At 45.5% G+C, this 22,177-nt stretch overlaps 1 protein-coding gene across 7 annotated transcripts in view; it reads right to left on the bottom strand.

Annotated features, from left to right (window-relative positions):
- Positions 1-644: 644 nt before the first annotated feature.
- Positions 645-22,177, bottom strand: part of NDST2 (N-deacetylase and N-sulfotransferase 2) — a 76,988-nt gene continuing 55,455 nt past the window's right edge. For 6 of the 7 annotated variants that reach the window (XM_085554421.1, XM_015866639.2, XM_015866642.3 and 3 more), the window contains 13 exons: positions 21,879-22,177; positions 17,036-17,123; positions 16,576-16,730; positions 14,911-15,096; positions 14,345-14,473; positions 9,512-9,694; positions 8,626-8,722; positions 7,156-7,279; positions 6,328-6,502; positions 5,897-6,067; positions 3,922-4,031; positions 2,729-2,831; positions 645-2,542 (listed from right to left, as the gene is read on the bottom strand). The exon at positions 21,879-22,177 is cut by the window's right edge and continues 1,099 nt beyond it. In XM_085554421.1, the coding sequence (XP_085410547.1) occupies positions 2,417-2,542; positions 2,729-2,831; positions 3,922-4,031; positions 5,897-6,067; positions 6,328-6,502; positions 7,156-7,279; positions 8,626-8,722; positions 9,512-9,694; positions 14,345-14,473; positions 14,911-15,096; positions 16,576-16,730; positions 17,036-17,123; positions 21,879-22,177 (1,946 nt within the window). In that variant the 3' untranslated portion in view covers positions 645-2,416. Of the gene's footprint in view, positions 2,543-2,728; positions 2,832-3,921; positions 4,032-5,896; positions 6,068-6,327; positions 6,503-7,155; positions 7,280-8,625; positions 8,723-9,511; positions 9,695-14,344; positions 14,474-14,910; positions 15,097-16,575; positions 16,731-17,035; positions 17,124-19,845; positions 20,151-21,878 lie in introns of those variants that run through there. The other variant, XM_085554426.1, reaches the window with a different exon arrangement.

The following is a 22,177-nucleotide window of genomic DNA, read 5'->3' as shown; positions in this document are numbered from 1 at the left end:
TGAGAGAGAACCTGGAATGGGTTAAGAGAAGGAAGGAAGCTGTGTGTGTAATGGAGCAGCAGTAGCAGCGGTCCTGGGATCCTCCTGAGGCAGTATGTAGAAAATACCTGTTTTGCTGAAGTTGTTTGTTTCTGAAGTCATTGGTGAAGTGAGAGGTGAAAGGCTATTTTGCAATTCTGCCACGACTGAGACTAAATAACTTTTTGCTCTGGCTTGAATGTAAGGTTCTGTTATCATAGATTACTCATGGGCTGCTGGCCAAGGCCATGCAATGGCTGCACATCTGGACAGCAAGGACAGAGCAAAGCTCTGTTTCCGCAGCATAGCAGCTGGGAGTTACTGCAGTAGCTGGGAATAGCTCAGAATTCATCACTCATCCAACCCAGTAAGGGTGAGTATCCAACCATAGGTTCTCTGTGCTGTACTGGCTTCTGTGACACCCCCCCCCCCCAGTTGCACATACCAAGAAATACATTTTTACTACACTGTTTGTTACAGCTGCAAAAAGACTTTTCAATTATAATTAAAGCAGACACCTCTGCTGCCCTGTCAAATATCAGCTGTGAGAACTGAACTGTGTTTTCTAGGGTTTATCTTTCTACCAGTTTATGGTCCACGACATCACTCCAAATCATCACAAGGAAGAAAAATAAGTAGTACATTTATTGAATCCACTTACTACTACTTCTAGCCTTTATTCAGACACTTGTGCTCAGTTTTGAGAGCCAGGAATTTCTTCATTATCATTCAATGTGAATGATGCTATACATGATCCAGTGCAGGAAGTTGGGCTCTTCTCTCTAACAGGACTGAGAGAGGGGTTTCTAGTCTTTGTCCATTTTTTTTTTTTGGCTGCACAAAATAACCCTTTCCAAGGGCACATGAAATAAAATACTATATTGCATACTATATACATTTACATACAACGGTAAATGCACCATTCATTCAGAAATACACAATACCTAAGGCTCAATGGAAAAGCTTGGTTGAAGCAACTTTTCTCCTCTGATAGGTGAAAAGGAGCTCGTGACAGTTGTGGAAGTTTCCATAACCCGTGCTCACATGGATCCTGTCCCTCTCTGGAACTGCAGCAGTACAGGTCCATCTGTGCCCCAGGAGGGAGGGACAACAGCCCACACAACTTCAGAAGCCTGTGGCTCAGCAACAGAAAACATGTACAGCCATGATGGAGGATTTCCTCTGAGAAAAATTATCCAGCAACTGAACAGGAGGCACAGCACCATAGTGTACTTAAATTATTGACTATGTGCAGAAATAGTAATCTAAACAAACAGCTCCTGTTTACAGAAAGCCACATTCTTGCTTAAAATGCTAAGCCCTCTCTGTATGTCTTCATGGTACTTACTCTGGGTTGGGTTTTTTATTTCTCCTTGCACTGCTGGACTGCAGGGGATTAAACAGGTATTAGCAGACATGTAGGGGCCCTGAAGCTGTTGAGAAGACAAAAAACGTTGCTTTTTTTTTTTTTTTTTCCCAAAGTTATTCAAACAGAGGGAACTGAACCGTCTGCTTTCAGCCTTATTTAACAGTACCTGAGTTTTGCCTCCCCCAGGCTACTATGCTCTGCTAAGATAGGCCTCCAAAATGCTCCAAGGGGTCTGACTTACTTACCATTCCTTGGGCATCTTCTGAACTGGCTGAAGGCCCTATAGAGAAATACTTGCCATGTCATCTTTTCCCTAAGATAAGAAATTAATTTGGTGTCATTGTCTGCAGCTTTGCCTTATCTCCCACTGCCCACTGTCCACCGTACTGCACCAGCAAGGCTGCAGATAAGGAGAGGCAATCTTATACCTGTTACATCTGTCTCCAAGACGGTGCAGGCCCCAGCACACACACACTGTGGCACTGTACGAAATGGTCATGGCCACTATACTCCACATGGGGAGGAAAGAGGTGTTCTTGTACCTTGCTGTTGCCAAATAACACATTACTGGATAAACACTGAGGTTCACTGGACTAGATTCCCCTTTTCTTAAGCTGTTCTTTTCTCATCAGTGGGCTCTACATCTTACCTCTCACACCTTTTCTTCTGGACTCAGAGGTGAAAGACATTAACCCTCCAACTAGTGCCCGTTTCAGATACTGAGAAGAGTAATTTAAACATAAAGTGTTAACCGTGCTCCTGCTCAAAGTAGGGCAGGCATTACAAATCCTTCCTGTAAGTAAGAGTCAAAGTGTGACACACCACTAATACTCCAGAATGAGATTTGCACTCCATGCCCCAGGGCAGTGTCAGAAGCAGCAGCCCTTCCCAATGGTGGGGAAAGGCTCCACATGCACATTCTCTGCTACTGCTCATTTGTCCACTTGTTTTGGCTTGGTGAGAGATGGCATCACAGCACGTGTTGGAGCACCACACATCCCAGTGGCACTGGGAACAGGGGAGTCCCTCTCAGCTCCAGCTGGAGTTCTGCAGTTCCTCTCGGAGCCAGGTTGGAAGGGGCTGTCCAAGTCTGTTCATCAGCTTGGATAATTCAATGTTGTGCTCCCGGTAGAAGTCTCTTAGGAACAGCCGTGACTGCATGGAAAAGAAAGATAGACTATATTAGCGTGAAAGAAAATGCTACCCTGTGTGTGTTTCTGTCACTGGTTCATGGGTCATTTCCTATCACCGGCAGTAGGAAAATCCAGGTGGGTTTGCTAAAGCATTTCATGTGTCTACATCTGATCTGCTGCTGCTAACAAATCTGAGAAAGTTACTCACCGAGGAATCCATGTCAGGGTATTTTCTTCCTTTACTCTTTCCCAGGCATTTGGTCTTTCCTCCATCTAACAGCTGGCACCAAAATCCTTTTGCTTCATCAAATCTGAAAAGGACAGTGGTATTTGAAGATACCCACATATCCATTTAGTAGCTGCAGGAACTAAACAGCTCCACAGGTATTTCCCAGTTCTATCCTTAGTTTATTATCGTGATTTATTTTTTTTATCTAAGCAATTCAGGTTGCTGTTCCATTGTTGTGTTCAGTACTTGACTCCTGTGACATCCTTCTGCAAGTAAGGCTTCCGAGTAATCACAGTTCCTTAACTCTGAACACCCCAGGGCAGCCATGTGCCACTCCTTAGGAAAACACCCCTAGGAGGAGGAGGCCTAAATTGGTGCTCCTATCCTTACTGTTAAAGGAAGAGCAATTGCAATGTGCCTACACTCATACACAGGCACACCTATTACCCTCAGCTAGCATAGGCTGAGATGGCAGAGAAGCTGTGAAAAGCCAGGTTTCAGCAGTAAAGAGCAATATTCCAGATTTCCAGTGGGCTTCCCACTGAAGACTGATACCAACTCAGCTTCTCTTCAGTTAGCACTTAATCTATCAAATTGCACTGTGGAGAACATCATAGTCATGGCTGACTAACGTTCTTCAATTTGGTAGCAATGAGGAACTGCCTCTGATAACAGTTCCTCAGACAGCACTCGGCTGGCAAGCCCACATCTTCTGTAATAACAGACTATCTCACAACTGTGTGATGTGTCCCTAAATCTCCATCGAGGTGAAGATAAGAGCAGCCTCTCATTCATTTTTATCCTGCATTCTCTGCTTTCTGCCAGGTTCGAGGTGTAACGAGCACAAAGCATAAGAAGCTTTAATAGTTTCAACAGTTCCTGAAACCACAAAAACCAAATCAAAACCACTGTAATTACTGCTGTGAGCAACTTCATGCCTCTCCATGGCAGTGCCAAAAAACAGCCCTTCTTATTTCACTGGGCTAAGACATGAGTCCAATCTAGTGTCTCATGGCATCCAGACACTGTCAACTAAATTCATTTAAGGTTTAGACTGACTTCTGAAACCTTGGCAGGCATTGTGGTGGGAGACAAGACACGCTGTTCCAATCAAATGCTTATTGTACCACACTTGGCTAAGAAAGTAGCTTCCCCAAAAACGACTTCCCTACCTTAGCGCCTGAGTGTAGTTGAAGAGTGGTGTCACTCCCAAGAACTTCTGGATGTTGTCCATTACAGAGGCAGGGTTGTGTCTCAGCTCCTGACCATCCACAATGAGAATCTGAAATAACAGCAGCCACCTTAACCTCCGACAGCTTGTGCTGAGCTTTCCAGCTCTCAGAACCGTCCATTGCCTTCATTCATGTGAGCAGGCTACTGCTGTCTGCTTATTCTGGAGCCACACAATAGAGGAGGATGTAGCAGACAGAGAAGTTACAGTAAAAGCCACAAGTACTACAGGATATTTTGGTATATTCCAGGTGAATCCCAACAGAGTTTGTCTAATAATTTGCCTTTGGCCAGCCTCCCCTGTAAGCCAGCACTGAGGTCCAGCAACATTATTTACAGACTGCCTTGTGCATCCTTTTTCAGATGTCAACCATTATGTCCAGCATTCTTCCGTAACCAAAGCTTATTCTCCTGCTGCACATACAATAGACAATAAAGAACAGCACTTTGCTGAGATGTCAACTGTTCTAAAGAAAAATAGTCACATGCACTGAAGTCTGGGGAACGTAGAAGTCCCTGACCCTTAGAAAGTATAGGAATGGTGTGCCATTGCAAAGCTAACACCACAAAGAGTAGCCATGCGATGCAATTTTCTTTTTCTCTTTTAAAGTGCCCACCCAGGTGGTGTCCCTGGCTCTATTATTCCACACATCAGTGAACTCTGGGAATAGTAAGGCAATGAGATTGAAGCCCAAGAATGCGACGGTACATTTTATGTAGGAACAGTCAACGTTTGTTTGCCTACTCCAGCTCCACAGACATGGAGGAACACACACAGTAAGCAGCTCCCACATTAGTTTTACGAAAGAGGCAGGCTGAGCTATTGATTTAATTCTTAATTCTCACACAAAAGGAGGCACGGGTTGCAGGATTAATACAATAGCTTCTGGCTACACATGGTGCTGTCTTGAAGGATCTACTCACCACAACTTCTCCTTGCAATGTGGCACCAATCAGTTACTCTTCCTGCTAATTATTCCACAACAAATATCTGAACTGCAGTAGTCTTACTCTGACAGTAACCAGAGATATAGGTCTCTGATTTATTTTCCCTTCTCTCTAATTTTAGTCTTGGCAGATATATCATGTACAGTTACTGACTGCCAAAACAGCAATCTCAAGAGACTAATGGGCATTGTGAGGCTGCTGGAATATAGACTGTCTGAGGATAACTGCAGGATCAGAAAGAAATTGAGAAAATATTTTCTGACTCATAACGTCTTCGTTTATAAACGTCTTGGGAATTTTGAGACAGAAATGGTCTGTAGCGTATATTAACTGACCTTTTGCAAAGCTAAACCTCTGCAGACAGCTAAAGGCTTCACAACATGGAAGCTAACAAGTGGCAGAGTCCAAGAGCTTCTCTTTAAAGCTATGAAACCACAGCAAGTGGATGAACACCAGCTGGGCCTGTAGGGGGTCCCAGGGCTGCAAGATACCCAGATGAAAGGAAGGGAGCTCCGATACGGCTGTTCTTCTGAACCCCTTAAGCCTGTGGGGCTGTCTGAGAGATCACAGAATCATCTTGTAGTCATTTACATTTACAAATACAGTAAAGGGCAAAATGGAAGTATTTAAGCCTGATTACTTACTGGTTTGTAGTAGGAAAAGCAAACAGTGGTTCTTGTTCCAAAAGATAAGAGAAAAAGTGAAATGAAAACAATATAAAGGGACTGAGGAGAAAGGATCTGGGAAAAGAGAAGGAGCAGGGGAGGAAGAGAGAGAGATTGTTCTCTGCTCCTCTGCACTAAAAACCTTGAAGGGACTCCTCGAGACCAGTTCCTGCTTTGTCATCTTAGTTTCGAGGCCAGACAGCAGTGTCCATCCCCTCCACCCAGAAGTTGTGCACGATCTCTTCCAAAGTCAGCGCTGTCAAAGCATTATTAAACTATTTCACTCTGCAGCTAAACCTCCTACCTGCCCAGAGGGGAAGTATGTTAGCCAGCGCTCCAGGTGAGTTGAATACCAGCCAGGGAGCAGGCAGCGGCTCTGCAGGTTGCGCAGCTCCTGAGGGGCCTGGGCTTTTGCAGAGATCACTTGGTAAAAGGTGTAATTGAGTGCCACGGGGTCATTGTGAGCTCGCTGGTGCTGAAAAACAGAAGCTGAATTAAGGAGAGGGAAAACAAAGTTCCTCCCTCCCCATGCTATCTCTGTGCAGACCCCACTGACTCAATACAAGCAGCCACCACTGCCTTTGTACGTAACTCTGCCCACGCTCTCCAGCCTTCATCATCTTTCCTGGCTTCCCTACAGAAATAGAACCATGGATTTCTGCCCCCAGGCTTTTTGCCTCACCCTACTGGAATATTTCTCAAGTGCTCCCCCACAAAACAGTACAGAAAAGTTACCTGATACCATGAGTAGGCTCGGTCTGCAGGGTTGATCAGAACAGTAATGATTTTGGCTCGAGGAAGCAGGGCTGCACCACGTTTTGGTACTACCTCTGTGTCAAAGTAGTTGGCACTCTTCTCAAACATGAAGTCTGTGCTGGCATTAGAGGGGATTGGAAAGAATTCCATGTACCTGCCAAATGGACAAGGACACCAGTGAGCTCAGTGGCACAGCAAAGAAATGGCACACGGCAAAATGATGCCTTTGTTTCTCCTCAAGAGAGGAGCAGCAGCACAGTAAGTACTATAATGGCTTGTATTCCCTGCCAGGTGGAAACACTTTATCATAATTGCATACATGTACAGGTAAAGGGGAGGGCATGCGTGTGGCTGAAAAGAAACTGCAGTCAGTGTACAGCATGTAGTGATATTTCTGTAAATCTGAAGGGCTCAGAACAACAGTATAGAAATCCTCCCTTCTGTCCTGCACGCCCTAACTCAGAAACCACAAAGAACTTTTAAATGATCACACTGTTGCCTGTTTTGCTTATCATAGGAGAAGAAATCTTGTGATAGCAGTGGATTCAACAAAGGCCCTCTAATTTGTAAAACTACATCATGCCCCTAGGAATCTGCTGGGGAGCAGACATTAAGATCAAAACCTGCCTGTCCTACTCCTGCAAGCAAGCAGTTGGGTTTGGCAAACAGAGAAGATGTGCTGAGCAGTCGCAATGAAAACAGAAATGGAGAAGCTACTAAGAGGGCTGGGGTGGACATAGAGGCACATTCAGGGTAAGACAATACAGGTGCAGCTTATGACAGAAGAACACATGTCAGGATTCTTACCAGTCAATTCCTTTATGATAGTTGGGTCCATTAAAAAACTGGATCTCCTCAAAAGTGGATGGGCTTGGGAAATTACTGGTGACAGCTGGATGCATGGTCAAGAAGAAATGCACAGCTGTTGTGCCTGCAACAGGAAGAAATCAGCAGGACCTATCACACATAACGTTTAGCTGAATTTAAAGCTTCACCTACGCTGCAAAGTGCAGACCCCCAGTGGACACACTCCTACCATACACAGCTAACCCACTCCTCATGCAGGCTATGATAGCATGCACCAAGAACTTTGAGCATGGCTCAATAGTTCAGTCCCAGACTTAACTCATGCAGCTGCTTTAAGTCAAGTTGTGCTTGGTAGCACAACTGCCACCCATGCAGCTACATTGTGCTCTTGATGCAGTTGGGCTGTTCCCACCCTTCTCCTCTCAGCAGTGCAGCCACGCTGCTGTGTGGCAGAAATCGCACCTGCCAACCAGAAGGTGGCATGGGAACTGCAGGACAGTATCACACCTCTGGGGAGGAGACGCACTGGGGACATTAATTTCCTCAAATAAGAATTCAGCTAGAGATTGCATGGCCTGAATCTGCTGTGGATGTTTGCCCTTTGCCCAGTCAAGCCTGATAATCCTGCTCTGCCCCCAGCTGCAGGGCTTCCACGGGTCAATAAATCAGATGCCAGGACAAGGTTTTCTTACTGTGCAATTGCAAGCAGCCTGGGCCATGATCCAGAGGGCCCATGCTGTACACACACCAACAGAGCTTCACAGTGACACAGACCAGAGACAGCAGTTTGCCTGGGACAAGCCTCTTGCTGTAGGCCACGATCACTGCTGGGCTGGGCTGGTGCCTGCTCTTTCACTGCACTACAGAGAAAGCCAAGGTCTGTAGACCTGACTGTGGCTGAAGAGATTTTGCTCTCTTCAGGCTAGAAGGGACTCCTTGGGACGGTACACACAGATAGTCATGTCACTGCCAAGCACAACGCTGCAGCTGTTAAGGGGTGGTGACAGAGGTCGGACAAAAGAGGATCTCAGCCTCCTACTGACAATGGCATGGAGTGTGTAGCTGGTATGGGGATCTGTCACAATAAAGGCACCAGGGGACATTCACTGTAACCTTTGCTAAGCATGTGTTTAGTCCTGCTGACAGCTCATGTCTTGTGGCAGACTAGGAAAGGTCACAGTTTCTCTAAGCTTGTGTGGGAAAGCCAGAACCCAACTCTCAGGTATGGTTTTTCCCTGCAAATAAGGACCAGTGCAAAGAAAGCGTCAAGGCTCGAAGGAACAGACCTGCCAGATTTTGTTTAGAACAAATCTGAGATTCTTTGAAATGCCCTCTGTGGACATTTGGCAGATTGTGTGAAGGGCAACAACACGGACCTACAACATCTACAGCACAGACCTTTCCAGCTCTGCTCTCTGGAGGAATGAGATGAAAGACACAATCTATTTTTAGATAAAATATTCACATTACCAGTTTTCTGAGGTCCCACAATGAGGAACTTGGGGAGACGATCACACGTTTTCTCTTTGGACCAGATATCCTTGTGCCTCTTATCATCACAGGGATTCTGCAGCGTAAGTGATGGGATTAAGCATTAGCGCTGGGGAGCTAATGAAAAGGGGAGGAGAAGCTGGAAGGCAACCCTCTAGGGAAGATGCTATTAGCATATGAGGAACACTTCACAGCCACACTGCTGCTCTGCCAAGCAGCGACAAGAGTCAGATAAAGCAGGAGGGAACATTTTTCAAAAGCCCAACGTGACCCAGAAGCCAAAGTCCCTCCGAGAGCATTAACCACTGGACCTGCCCTGTGTAGCCACACTGGGTTGGGCCACCACCATAGTACAGCTCAGCACCTGTGAACTGCTGGCTGGCAGACAACTCTATCGCCTTCAGTTAATTTCATCTGCTCATTATCAGGCAGAGAGCTGCTGCTCTGGGATAAAATGGAATAAACATGTTTTTATTTAATGAACATAAATTCTGTGGTGTGAGATTACTTTAAGATTAATCATGTTAACATGCCTGCGAGCTTTTCCAGCAACAAACACGGCTATTCCTCATATGCTTAGCATTTCACAGCACTTGGCTCTATTGAAGCCCTTTAATGATCCAAATGTCTACAGCCCTCCTTCCAGTCATTTTCACCAGCCCTCCCTGTCCCTAAGCTCACACCATTACCCCCATCCCTTCCGCTTTGTAATCTGCCCCTTGCAGCCTGAAATCACACAGGTGATTAGGTGACCTAAAACCTTTGTGCATTACCTCTCCGTGCTCTGGATCAACAGTTTCTCTGCTTTACAGATGGAACACAGCTCTAGGAAAACCAACAGGAGCGATTAAAACAGTTTTCTCACCTGCCACAAGGGATTCTTCTCCTGGGGAAAGATTTCAAAGTACTTCTTTGCCAGCTGGACTGGGGGCAGCGTCTGCAGGCGCAGGTTGGTCCAGCACTGCACAAACTTGACCAGGCTCTCAAAAGTGTACAGCCCCAGGCGGTCATTCCCATAGTTAGACAGGTGGGTCATGAAGATGCTGATCTGCAAACAAGGACACGGGGTACTGTTCAATCACGTAACAGTATTGTTTCCTCTTGACTTGACTGTAGTGTCAAGGAAGAGGCTGTTCACACCCCAAACTGCCCTGACTTCTGGGTTGACAAACATGGATCTGCAAGTGTACAGCAAGCACTGCGCTGATGGAAAACAACAGAAATTCAGTGCTTGCAGAGCAGCAGAAACTGAGAAGGGACAGGCACTTCTCAGCACCCCCTGGGAATGGTGGTAGAGGCTGAGCCCTGCCTATGAGGCCAGAATAGGCTCAAAATCCCACTCTAGTGGCTCTGGGACACTGAGGGGAACCAAAAGTTAATCAGTTACCCTCTCCTAGTCAAAAACTTCCAAAGCCTGTCTTATCATAGAGTCATATCATAGAACCATAGAATGGCCTGGGTTGAAAAGGCCCATAATGACCATCTCGTTTCAACCCCCCTGCTATGTGCAGGGTCACATGGAAGAATGGGAGCTTCCCCGTCCCTCTCCAAGCACCCACTGCTGAACCCTGACGGTGCCAGGTGATGTCAGCAGGCAATACCACAGTGCACTGGCAGGGAGCAGGAGTGGCCTTCCCTCTCACGGTATGGAAGAACAGAAGGAATAAGGATACAGATGCCATTGGATGAGTACAACTGCTAGCAGTCCAGATGCCTGAATTCAGTCTCCTGCCCAGTGGCACCACAGAATGGTCTCAGTGCAAACGGGGGTGCTTCTGCTATTTTGTGCCAAAGCATCCCCAAGGCACTGGAAAATAATCCTACTCATGAAGTACACCAAGGCCTTTGAATAGACAACAGCAAACAGTGGTAGCACTAACACACAAGGAAGCTGAGCAGAGTTAAAGATTTATCACATTTGTCTGCCTATGAATCTTTCACTTCTGGTTTCCCACTGAGCTGACAGAGGAGCTTGCCAGGCAGGTTCTGGCACATACACTTCAAAGAGCAGTGCGTGCACTTGGTGCTGCTGTGTAAAAAGGATGTGCTGCAGGACTGAGTCCAGAGGGCGGTGGTGAATGGCTTAGTGTCTGCATGGAGACCAGTGACGAGTGGTGTCCCCCACGGGTCAGTACTGGGATCAGTACTCTTTAATATCTTCATCACTGACACTGACAGTGGAGTCGAGTGTACCCTCAGCAAGTTGGCCAATGACACCAAGCAATGGACACGCCAGGTGGATGGGATACCATCCAGAGGGCCCTGGACAGACTTGAGGAGTGGGGCCAGGAGAACCTCATGAGGTTCAACAAATTCAAGTGCAAGACCTTACATCTGGATCGAGGCAACCTTCATTATCAATACAAGCTGAGGGATGAAAGGACTGAACACAGCCCTACCGAAAAGGACCTGGGGATACTGGCAGATGGCAAGATGGACATGAGCCAGCAGCATGTCCTCACAGCCCAGAAAGCCAGCTGTATCCTGGGCTGCATCAGAAGAAGTGTGGCCAGCAGGGGCCACAGGAGGTGATCCTGCCCTTCTACTGTGCACTGGTGAGGCCTCACCTGGAGTGCTGCGTCCAGATGTGATATCCTCAGCACAGCAGAGACATGGATCTGTTGGAGTGCATCCAGAGGAGGGCCACAAAAATGATCCAAGGGATGGAACACCTCTCCTATAAGGACAGGCTGAGAGCTGGGGCTGTGTAGCCTGGAGAAGAGAAGGCTGAGATTTGACCTGATAGCAGCCTTTTAAAGGGAAGCTACAGGAAAGAAGGGGACAGACTCTTTAGCAGGGTCTGTGCTGACAGAGCAAGGGGAAATGGCTTCAAGCTTAAAGAGGGTAGGTTTAGGTTGGATGTAAGGAAAAAGTCATTTACAGTGGGAGTGGTGAGGTGCTGGAACAGGTTGCCTACAGGTGTGGTTGATGCCAAATCCCTGGAGACTGTCAAAGTGAGGCTGGATCAGGTTCTGAGCAACCTGATGGAGCTGTGCATGTCCCTGTTCATTGCAGGGGAGTTGGGACTAGATGACCTTTAAAAGTCCCTTCCTACTCTAAGGATTCTATGATTCTTCAGTTCTAAATATAAGACAGCAAATCACAGAAAGATCTGGGCCACACTGTGGGGAAAATCAGAAGACAAACTGATGTATACCATGTTGTCTTTTGTCCATTTCTGAGTGACACCAGGGAGGTAGTGACAGCAAAGGGTGGCTCATCCCTTTGACTTGCTGGTAAAACAGAGAAAAAGTTTGCTGCAAAAAGCACCTTTCTCACTGGCATAATCCAAGCAGGGAGGACACCTGGGACACTTGTAGGGTTTTCAGAATAGAAAAAAGTTTGCACATGACCAAGGCAAGCAATCACATCTCAAGACTAATTGCATTCAGTAACATCTTTATGCCAGCCATGCTCACACAGACAATGCTGTCATTTGCAAAGAGCCTCCAGCAACATGACTTACAGGAAAATAAGACAAGCCCAACCATTTCCCCGTGTTTCTGAGTGTTCAGTCATGTCCTGAAACATATGCACTGGTAAACAAGGCTTGGAAGCTCGCAGTGCATTGCCACAGCTACTGTTAGCAAAACAGCTCCAAGTCATACTCCTGACATAACCTACATTCAGTTCCTGTCTCTTCCTCTCTCCCATCCACAGACAGTAACACAGGACTAGCTCAATGGTCCCACAGTTTTCCTCTCTCACTCCCTTTCACAATCAAGAATGGCATGGAAACAATCAGAAAGATGGCCTTTGCTGCTGGGAAACAGACTGGGCACAAGGCAGCCTGTCCATTAAACATCAACAACTATTCTCTTTACTGACAGATCTTGTTCGCTAGTCAGAAGATCAAACATCATCTGTTTGCACTGTGGAGTTGATCACATGCACAAAGGCTTAGAGACTCCCGCATGTGTACACCCACTCAAAGAGAGCTGGAAGCACCAGAAAGGATTGAGAGACACTGGTCCAAGTCTGCTGCGGATCACTGCTGGGGCTGCAGGGCTGGCCAGCTTTCTATCAACTCTCTGAGATGGCTCTATCAGAATGGGAGGAATATGAGAGTCTGAATCACTGTGCAATGAGAAGGAGCTTACAGCACAGTCCTCCACTGCTGACAGAGACAGAAATGCCGCACTGCCAAAAGGCATCCGAGTTTTGAAAGTCAAACAGCCAACAGTGGAACTGGCAAGTAAGCCAACCCTGTTCCAGAGCACGATCCTCCCAAACTTATTTGGATCACAAATCACTCTGTGATGCAGCCAGAATACATTGCAAGGGTTTTCCCACTATGAGGATTCCAAGCACTGGAGAAGCACAAAGCTCCAGGAAAAACAGAAAACAAAATTAAGCTCACTGAGAGAAGTTTGATTTCCTCATCCAAGGGGACACTGCAGCTCCAACCAGAAGAGGCTGAAGCTCTGTATTCAGCCCCACAGTCAAGATCCAAAGGAAGCGAGAATGAAAGAAAATATCGTGGTGAGCGCAGTCACTGATGTTGCATGACAAATCCTACAAAACAAGGACTCAGCGACTGTGACCAATACTCCAGGGCTCACACCTAATCAGAAACAATCTGCTCTCTCTTGGATTGGCTTGCACATTTTCTTACCCAGACTTGGGCACTGCTGGAAGAGAGATACAAAGGAGAAGAAAGAAGGCAGAAACTTGGAAAGTCTAAGAAAGGAGAAGATTGAACATCAGGAATGGCTATGGACGTAGATATTTCAAAAATCACTATCTAAACATGGCAGGGCAGTGTTCATTCAGACAAATGGATGACAGTAGGTGCCAAATCAGCTTTAAAAAGAAACAAATTCAGGAGGATTGAGAAAGCTACCATAGATATGATCAGACAAAAAGAACAGCAGCCAATAAGCATGAAAGTGAGGGAGTGTGATCTGCAGTTGGACAGGGCTACGAAGCTTAATCTCCTACCCAATTAGGATTTAAAAAGAATAACTGAGTTTTTTGGGTTGGTTTTTTCTTGTCTTTTGACGCCTAACGCATTGTCCGAGCTTCAATGGGAAGTGAGGAATATGTTATTTGCCTTCCACTGCTGAGAATTAAGAAGGGGCTGCGTAGTGTTGGAGGTACTACAGTAGCCTGGTGTCTTGATGGAACTGATAGGCATTAAATGAGAAACAGCTGCGTCAGACAAAGATATCCCAAAAATGCCTTAGGGTGACAGCTATTTCATAAAAAACAGCACGCACTAATTGCTTTCAGTATATACATTCTGAAAGCATGGGACGTACACTGCTTAAGAAAAACACAGAGAAAGCACTTAATCAGAATGAAAATCCATCAGTGAGCCTGGGACAAGCCAACAAGAATCAGATGTGTGTGGGACAGGAGGCACATCGCACTAATAATTCCAGAAGGTGCAGCAGTGCAGGTAACACCCACTTCATGCGGGGCCACGCTCAGCACATCACCTTGGCTCATTTCTAGACGAGGCCCATTGCACTTGCGGACACTCAATACTTCCTCCTTAGCAGTGAGTAAAGCAAAGCAACCTTAAGTAGCCAAGACTTCCTTGGCCCCCTTTTTCACATCTCTTTAGCCTCACACTGGAGATATCCACACTGCAATGTGTTATTACACTGAATCCCTCCTAGGATCCACTCCTTTCCCACATCATGCGAATAAGCTGAGGCACCCACACATTGATCCCCCTTGCAGATGAGCTTACCGGGTTCAGGAGCACTGTCAGGAAGAGTTCACCGCCACGAATGCTCTTGTCCAACTCCTTTGAGCCACCAGGATATTCGTTATAGAAGATAGTGTGAGTAAAAAGGCCACAGGTCTGTCGAGGCAAAACCTGACAATATAGAAGACAAGTTAGGTAAGAGGCAGATGCAATAGAAATCCATATGCGAATGTGTCTAAGCAGTACTTTATAGATCAGTATGAAGAATAAGGGATATAAGTAACATAGTTTCAAAGGACTCTTTGATAATTCTTTCCAGACATTTACTTAGCACAGTGCAAACAAATAAGCAAGTGGGACATAAACTTAATCTTGTCATGCTTAATTTTGCTCTCTGTTCAGTACTGACCTCTGAATTCTACCAAGAAACAACAGCAAAAAACCTGACTGTAGCCAAGTTCCTTCTCTTTATTTCAGTTAATAATTTTGGAAATACGGATGATACTGAGATTAATGTTTTTGCTGCAGGTCATTAGATGAGCATCCCCTGGGAAGGAAATGTGCGCTGCTCAGGAGCCTGTGGGCTCTGCTCACCCAGCTGTGCTCACCATGATTCCATTATGGATGAATCCACGTCGGTACCGGGCAGGTCGCAGGTGTGGGTATTCCTCTGTGCTTGTTACTTGGATGCTCCAAACAGATTTCCATGCCTCATAGAGTTGTGTGTGGACAGGATAAACCCCAGAATGATGGGGGGCTACAGCATAGCCCAAGTCTGTGGGGATCCCATGCTCCTAGAAGCAGAATATGCAGCTTGATCATTCAATATTTAACTATTATCCTTACTAAGAATCATTCAGAAACAGTGTCCAAGGAGTAGCCAAGAGGACAGAGTAAAAAGAAGTCTCTTTAGACTAGGAAACTTGAGATACTTTTTGCATTATGTATCTATAGAAATAGGAAGGGTGATTCTGTGGCAACAAGAATGTTCAGCACTTGGAACAGCTGCTGCAAGAATAGTCTTGTAGCTTTGCAGGTGTGCCAAGTCAGATTTCCAAAGCCTCAGGTCAGGCTCCTTGGTTACTACAAACGAACTAATCAATGCTGTTAAGTCACACATCTCACACCCATAACACCTAGGTCTGAGTCAATGGAGCAGGAAAACAAAATTTCTTTAACTGACACAGAAGGGAAGAAGGCAACAGCTGGGGCCTGCCTTGAAGATAGCAATTCAAAGAAAAGCAGACACGAAACTAGTGGTTGTTGAGGCTGAAGCTGCGGGGCCCAGAGCTATACTAAAATTACAAGAGATAGCTGAATGTCATGGTTCTTAATTCCACTATGTGCTTCTGGTAACAGTGTGAATGATGACAGCTCTGCCCTGGTGGTACACAATAAAACCAGAGCCCCTAAATGAAGCAACAGCCTTCCCTTTCCACTGCTAGCTTGTTTTATGTTAAATACGTATAATTGTGTTCTGTGCTTTTTCTCTTTTAGCAAGAGACTACAATGTTACTTAAGCACGAAAAGAAGGACATCAAATTGTTTCTATAATGCTGCAACTGTACTCTGAATTCAGGATCATTCCAACTCTGCATGTGTCATGGGAACGCGAGACAGCAGCTTGCTATTCCCAAGGGGATTACTATCAACAGAACCAAACTAGGGGTGAAAAGGACACATCTTTTCAGACAAACACACACGCTGCATTCAGCTCTGCTGTAAGCATGAAGCAGACATTGTCTATGTAATGTAACATGTTCAAGGTTTCCCTCCTCCTCTGCCAAAACCAGGGATTTTCCCCTGGACTTCCTAGATAAAAGACTCCCTCCAGCATTGTCTGAGGAGGCCAGAGCCAGGGCACAGAGCATTTTATACCACTGAGTAGATAACTTCCTATAGAACCACTGTGAATAAGGATTGAACAGGAAATGCCTTCTCACTGCCTGTTTATACAGTAATTGGATTTGGAAGGTAATGCTACAACAAATTCACACCTCAGCAAACTAGAGCCTTGGGATTTGCACCCTGGAATGTGTCGGAGCTGCCTGGGGCCATGCAGGTGCCAGGAAACACTGCACAGGCAGGCATGCGAATTCTGTTTCTTGCCTGAAGACAGCAGGAGGCATGCACCAATTTAAACTTTCAGGGCTCGCTTTCTTAAATGCTGTTGTGTTACTTGACTAGTATTTGTCTTCGGCAGGGTCTGAACGGCTATTCCAGGGGAAGAACAGCTTAGGATTAACACTGTAAAGGAACATGATGCCCCTTACCACAGCAAACTGTTTGTTGAGCTTCATCTGCTCAGCCAGCACAGTAACATTGTGGAAAAGATGAGGCTGCATGTGACTCCACATGTGGGGGAACCACCAGAACTCCTTCCTATGCTTGAGCAGCATGTCGTCGCCTTCATCTTCCTCATCTGTACCTACAGAGAGCAGACAAGGAGATAACACAAAGCAGAAGAGGGGCTCAATGTTTCTAAGCAGTGGCCAATCCCCTGTAATGGCAACTTGTCCCAGCAGAGGATCAAGCTCTATCTAATGTGTTACACAGACATGCATCCGCACAAAGAGTGAGGTAGGGAGCTGACAAAAGCTGCAAGTGGTAGAAGAGATGCATCAGTTCTGCCAAGAGCCACAACAGAACGGTACATTGTCAGGGTACCACGAAGCTCCTGCAAACACATGGGCCATATGCAGGAGCTGGGACAAAGGGGTGCCAGAGGCTTACCTGTGTGGTAGAATTTCCCTGAGAAGCCCAGGTTGAAGGTGAAATTTGGGACTAAAGTTCTCAGCTTATTCTGGGTGCTCAGTAAAGCCTGTTTGAATGAAAGGAAAAAGAAATGTTCATACTCAGTTGTTCTGTAATATTTCTCTGCTCTGCTGATGCCAGTTCAGTCTGAAGAGGTGTCACAGGAGATGGAGCTAAGGCACTGTTACCTGTGAAGTGAGGTAGCCAAGGTTTTCACAGATAGAGCCTTTATGTCAAGTACCATCTTGCCTTACTGAATGATGTCACTTTAAAAACACAGTCACATCCATCTCTCATACATCCTCTCCACCTCACTGTAAAGTACCCACAGTGCCTGTGCTAAGGCAAAGGGACAAATCTCACCTCCAAGCAATGGGAGTATTAGTCTTCCCAGGCTCAACCTCAACACTCCCTTCCCTTCTCATGTCAGCTGGGACCTGTCACCTTTCTCTGAGTCTGTGGGCTAAAGAAAATCAAGATAGAGCTGGACATGGTGCACAGTCTGAGGAAAAGACACTGGAGAAAGCATACAGAGTTCTTGGAACTTAGGAAATGGGCCTATCTTCCTTCACCAGCTGCCCTTCCCTTGCCTTAAGGGGCACAACTTAGCACAGCAAGGCTGCCTTCACATGCCTCCTGTTCTATAGGCATAGTTTAGGCACACATACAGCAGCAAGAACAAATGCCAACCTAGGATAACTTCTAACAGAGATCCCAGCTCCTCCATGACCACATACCTACCACACCTTGATCCCAGCTCTCACTCAAGGGTGGTATTTTGAGAGATGTATGGCACATGACATCTCCAGAACCCACCACACATACAAGTAGGGCTTAGCAAGGTGACATGGCAGCAGCACTGATGGCTGAAGCCCTTTCTGCTGCACAAGTTCCTGAACAGACAACTTGAAATCGAGTTCCCTTCACATAAGGCACAGGGACTTATCTCATAGCAGGCTGCACTAAGAGCTGTGCATCTCTCTCCAGAGAAGAGCCTGTTTGCCCAGCGAGGTGACAGCACCACTCCCAGCATGGAACCAGCACTTGGAACACTTAGGTAGGAAAGTGCCACTTCCTCGTATTGCCCCCAGAGCTGTCCCACTCCCTTCCACTTCTCTCTGCTGCCCTGAAAGACACGTCTACTTCCTCAAGCTTGAGTGGGAAGGTAGAGGGAGGAAAGACAGCAGCTAAGAGGCTTAGCATTTCTCTGGGCTGAGGGAGATTTAAAGCCTGGCTGGGGTTACCATGACGACACATCTGTCTGATGATAAATCCCCAAAAGCTGTGCTCCTGCAGGCAGCAATCCTTTGTGGCTGGGGAGGGACCCAGGGAGAGCAATTCTGAGACTGTGGAGCCCCACAGAGCCTAGCAGAGCCCTGCCTTCATGGAGGGTTTACTGCTCATCATGTGCCATCCCTGCACTGATGCCCGGTCTTTCTCACAGCTGTAAGGTGGCACAGTGTATGTCTGAATAAATACTTTTCACCTGCACAGGATCAAAGAGAGTAAGGTGCCAAGCAAAATATTTGGAGATTCATTCAAATAAGCCTATCATTCACTGTTCCCTAGCATACGGTTCCAAGGGATAAATGAGCTGCAGTAAGGCAAGACAATACATACAGCTGAGGGAATGGGCAGGGAAGATGGTGTTTCTCTCTTCTGACACTTCTGCACTCTATTTCTCTTTTACTTAACTAGTCAGATGCAAACAGATCCTCAAGTCCATATTTAAGGAATTTCACTGGATGCAGAGCTTGTATTTTAGCTGTTCCCCATCTCCATAGAAGAAAGTTTCTTACCTCTGAAAATCACTCTTCACAAACTTCTATTTTCTAAATGCCTTCCTTCCAAGACGTACACCTGTCTACTGCCCAGCCCAAAAGGCCCCTTCCCTACCTCTGCTTTCTAATAGAAGCTCAGCAAGGCTCATCTCAGAAGGAGTGGGGTATCCAAGAGAATCCAGCAAAGTGCTGCCCATGAGAGCTTAGAATGGCTTCATGCTTGTCACAGTCCATCAAGAGTCTATCATCTAGGCATCACATTAATACAGAACTCAATTCTGCTTTTTTAGCTATGAATATACATATTTGTTAATCTTCTAAAAGCTTGTGCAGTCATTTTAGCTGCTTCACACAAACCCCAGATATTAACTCTTCTGCCTTGGGTATCTCTAACAAGGCAGCAAAAGAAATGTGGGAAACAAAGTTAAAAGGTGAATGCTGGGATGAGAGGATACCATAACAACTGGAAAACAGTTTGTAGTCAAATGATAAAGAACATAATAAACACATATGCCAATAAAGAACATAAGAAATACATAAGCCAAGTATACTGGGAGCATCCAAAGCAAAGCACCCAAAGCACAGCTACAGAAACACCTCCTTCAGTGGAACTGCCCATCACAGGGCAGCACATTCTTAAAAGGATCTTCTGAGTTTTCTCACTGCCTGGTGGTAGCGCTGGCATAGCTCAAAACAGTGCTGTCAAAAGAGAAAGCACTCACAGCGCTGGTATTCCCAGCTCCCCTACAATGCCAGAATCAGGGATTTAGAATCGCTGGGTATTTTGATTTCAGCTAAGATCATCACACACGATTTAGAAAGGCAAGAGTTGACTGATAGCTGTCTTTACTAGATTCTCTCCCACCCTCAGCATTTAATAACACAAAGTCCTTGATTTTCACTTAACTTGCTCTCCAAATCAGGAGCAATGATTGCTTGCTACGTATGCCCTTGTAGAGATTACCACCAGAGGCAAAAACTCATCTGCTTAATCTTCTTTCCTCATACCTAAAGCAGACCAGGAAAGGATCACAAAAGCCAGATCCTTCTGCATTAGTCTTTGTTGGCCAGTTCCGTGGAGGTTTGGTAAATTCAGAGGATTACGATTTTATAAGAGAATGAATGTGGACTTGTTGATAAGAGAAAGGATTCTCTGAGATTCTGTTTTGTTAATAACATGCAGTTCAATCGCTGGTAAACTTTACAAGGGAAAACCATTTTCCTTGAGCAGCTTCCAAGTGCTTCACTTTAGTAGAGGACCACAAGTTCTTGCTCCAGCCCTTAGCAGAAACAGGAACTCAAAAGGTGAACAGCTTTAAAGTAAAAACAAACAAGATTGCTTTTTTTCCTTCTTTTTAAAGATAAAAAGCTGACCAGTCCTCTAAACATCACAAATAAAAACATCTCTCATTTCATGCAAGACATTTACGCATTCAATCAAATTATATTCAGCATTTCCTTTTAATAGTCATTTAGTCTGTGAAGCTGTTTGAACGGGCACCTGCATATGGCAAACAAGCTCACTGGGATAGCAGAGTCAATTTTATACCTTCACACAGCATCCAATCTTCAAACCACTACCCCGACCACTGTAATCTAAGCTTCAAGATAAGGAACTGCGTGTCGAGATAGCAGCCTTGAAACACAGCTTTTATATAAAAGGCCAAAGAAAATGCCAGCTGTTTTGTCACCATTATATTCCCCTCTCCCCACAGCGAGAGGCTATCAACAAATCCATGTTGTTATTTCTCGCTTTTAAAAACTAAAAATTCATTAACCTCTCATGGCTCTGCAATCAGAGAACTTCTTTTAAATGGATAAATCTGGGCTTTATCTGCTTTGCCTGAGATTCTCTGCTTACTGATCGCAGATTATTCCTCCATTTTACTGTTAAAACCCAAACAAAGCATCTTTTGGAATTATCTTGTCTGGGTTTGTTTTTATCATCACTGGAACAGCCTTCGCCTCCAAAAGCTTTGGTCAACTATCCTGTTTTCTCACATCAGTCTGTAACCCACACGGACACCACAGAACTGGGAATCTCTGTGAGTCTGAACTAGAGGTGCAAGACAAGACTGTGATCACTCAGAAAATACACTTTCAGAGCACTTCAGCATCTCAAAATGAAAGGATACTGCAGTGAAATGAAGAAATTGTTCGCATTTTCTTTAAAGAAGTGTTACATGCAATGGTTCCATTTTTATTTTTTTTTTTTTAAGTAACTCCCAGTTAGTTCTGATCAAGGGTGGCTGTAAAAGGATTATTAAAGAACTGAACAAGTAGAATAAACAATGGTATGCAATTAGAGCTGCGTCAAGTATGCAGCTTCAAATGAATTAAAAAGACAAAACTAGCTCTAAACAGCAAGATCTAAACAGATCTCAAGCTAAACTGGCATCAGAACCATGATTTAAGATCTCACACCTGAAAAAACTATGATGAGCTGAAAGATGCATCCTGCACGGTTGCATACAAAACCTACGAGGTGCTAAAACTCCCAGTGAGGAGGGAGGGTGCTCCTGGAAACATGTTAAGAATGAGGTTTAGTTGACATGAGAGGATACATATGCAGAAAATTATTCTCTTTTATATCTTTGCCCCACATACTCTCTACCTTTGGTTGAAAGAACATCATGCCCTTCATTTTAGCATGTTTCCAAAACAACTTTAAGGCAGCTGCTGTCATAGGCTTACTGCCATCATAGCTGGTACTCACCCTTTCCCTTATATATTAACAGGTTTCAATATAGGCTCATTCCCTCTGTAAGAAAGGAGATAGGATAGACCACCAGACATCCTTCTTTTTAAATTCAGAGATGCCAGATCCTACAAAGCACGTGCTCAATTCAAACCTGAAAAAAACTTGTTGAGAGCACCGCACACTGTGCCTCAGTATCTTTGCAGGTTATTTCTCAGTGTTTAAGGCGAGAGAAATTGTAGCAATCAACTCCTTCACTCAAATTAAATGCAATCTTGGCAATCCTGGCCTACCGCGCACAAGAGAATTTTATCTGGGGCCTATGATTTTCTGGGGACTTTACCTCAACATCAGACACTTTCATGCGAGTGCCCTCTTTTCCCACAAATATATCGTCTATGTCGACGAGGATATAGCGATCAAGCGTGAGACACAGGCGCTTGCCAGTCAGGTAGGCAATGGCATCCACGAAAATCAGTTTGTGCAGCCAGAAATTGAGGTTATTGCCAAAGAGAACCCGTTGGATCCCGTCATGTAGACCCAGATCCTGCACCACCGTGGCATGCAATGCTTTGTGGGTGGCCAGGTGAGGAATGGACTCTGAGGACTTCGTGCTGGCCAACAGCACCGGTTCATAGGTGC

Source organism: Coturnix japonica, chromosome 8, assembly GCF_054131305.1.
Source record: "Coturnix japonica strain WE chromosome 8, WE-NBRP24, whole genome shotgun sequence".
Taxonomy (NCBI): Eukaryota; Metazoa; Chordata; class Aves; order Galliformes; family Phasianidae; genus Coturnix; species Coturnix japonica.
Note: the sequence above shows the minus strand (reverse complement) of the source record. Positions and strands in the feature narration are given on the sequence as shown.